The sequence below is a fragment of the Trichechus manatus genome, unplaced genomic scaffold (assembly GCF_000243295.1).
Source record: "Trichechus manatus latirostris isolate Lorelei unplaced genomic scaffold, TriManLat1.0 scaffold00244, whole genome shotgun sequence".
Lineage (NCBI taxonomy): Eukaryota > Metazoa > Chordata > Mammalia > Sirenia > Trichechidae > Trichechus > Trichechus manatus.
Genome location: NW_004444180.1, coordinates 3,011,795 through 3,012,843, shown reverse-complemented (window position 1 = coordinate 3,012,843; position 1,049 = coordinate 3,011,795). Strand labels below are relative to the sequence as shown.

Here is a 1,049-nt window from a genome sequence, read left to right as displayed (position 1 = left end):
TCCTCGTCATGTGCCCGTCCCGCCCACATGGCCAGTGTGGTTTTCAGGGGCCAGTCGGGGTGGGAGGGCAGGAGCAGAGCCTGGAGCAGAGAGCAGCTCGGGGACCCTCCGTTACCGATTGAATTGTGTCTGCAAAAGTGGTGTTGAAGTCCTGACCCTGTGCCTGCAGATGGGGTCCGTTTGGGAACAGGGTTTTCTCTGCTGCATTAATGCGGCCCTATCGGTGCAGGGTGGGTCCTAACCTCAACCACGTCACGTCCGAGTCACGAAGAGCAGCTTAGACACAGTGACAGGCACGGGGGGGGAAGACAGACGCCACCTGAGGATCGCCAAGGAGGCGAGGGGCACCTGGTATAGAAGCTGAAGGAGACAAGGACCTTGCCCAGAGCCGACAGAGAGCCCGCCCCTAGAGCTTGCGCCCTGAATTCGGACAAGTAGCCTCCTGAACTGTGAGGAAATGAGTGTCTGCTCCGTAAAGCCGCCGCCCACCACGGTGTTTCCGTTACAGCAGCGCTCTGAGGCTGAGGCCTTGTTCTCAGCGTTGTCCCGGGAGGTGTTTCTGGACGCCCTCTGGCTCTGCTGAGTCTCCCTCACTTTCTGTCTTCCAGCTATGCCTCAAACGGGTCTGTCTACTTCGACACGGTAAAGTTTGCCTCGAGTGAGAAGCACTCCTACGCCAAGCTGGTGCCCGAAGCCGTGGGAGATCAGAAAGCCCTCCAGGAAGGGGAAGGTAAGACACAGGAACAGCCGCGGAAGGATCGGGGCGCACGCCCACGCCTGCCCTCCGCGCCCGCGGGGCACTCGGGACCGTCCCTGAGGGTCACCAGAGCAGTGTGGTTGTTTTCCCGTCGAGGAAGCACAGTGGTTTCCTGCAGCAGCACCGTGAAACATCATTCTTTAAGAAATAAAAAAGGGAGCAAATAATGCCGTCTTGGCTCGTTTGGCGGCCATGGGATCTTGGCCCGCAGGGTGGGTGTTGTGTATTCGGCACTGCCTTGAGCTCTGGTGGCATAGTGGTAAAGTGATATGGCTGCTAACCAAAAGGTCAG

The 1,049-nt window shown here is 58.7% G+C and overlaps 1 protein-coding gene across 2 annotated transcripts in view; it reads left to right on the top strand.

Annotated features, from left to right (window-relative positions):
* The window catches only part of CARS1 (cysteinyl-tRNA synthetase 1), a 44,741-nt gene that overhangs the window by 21,746 nt on the left and 21,946 nt on the right, over window positions 1-1,049 (top strand). For both annotated transcript variants that reach the window (XM_023724393.1, XM_023724394.1), the window contains one exon: window positions 609-730. In XM_023724393.1, the coding sequence (XP_023580161.1) occupies window positions 609-730 (122 nt within the window). The remainder of the gene's footprint in view (window positions 1-608; window positions 731-1,049) is intronic.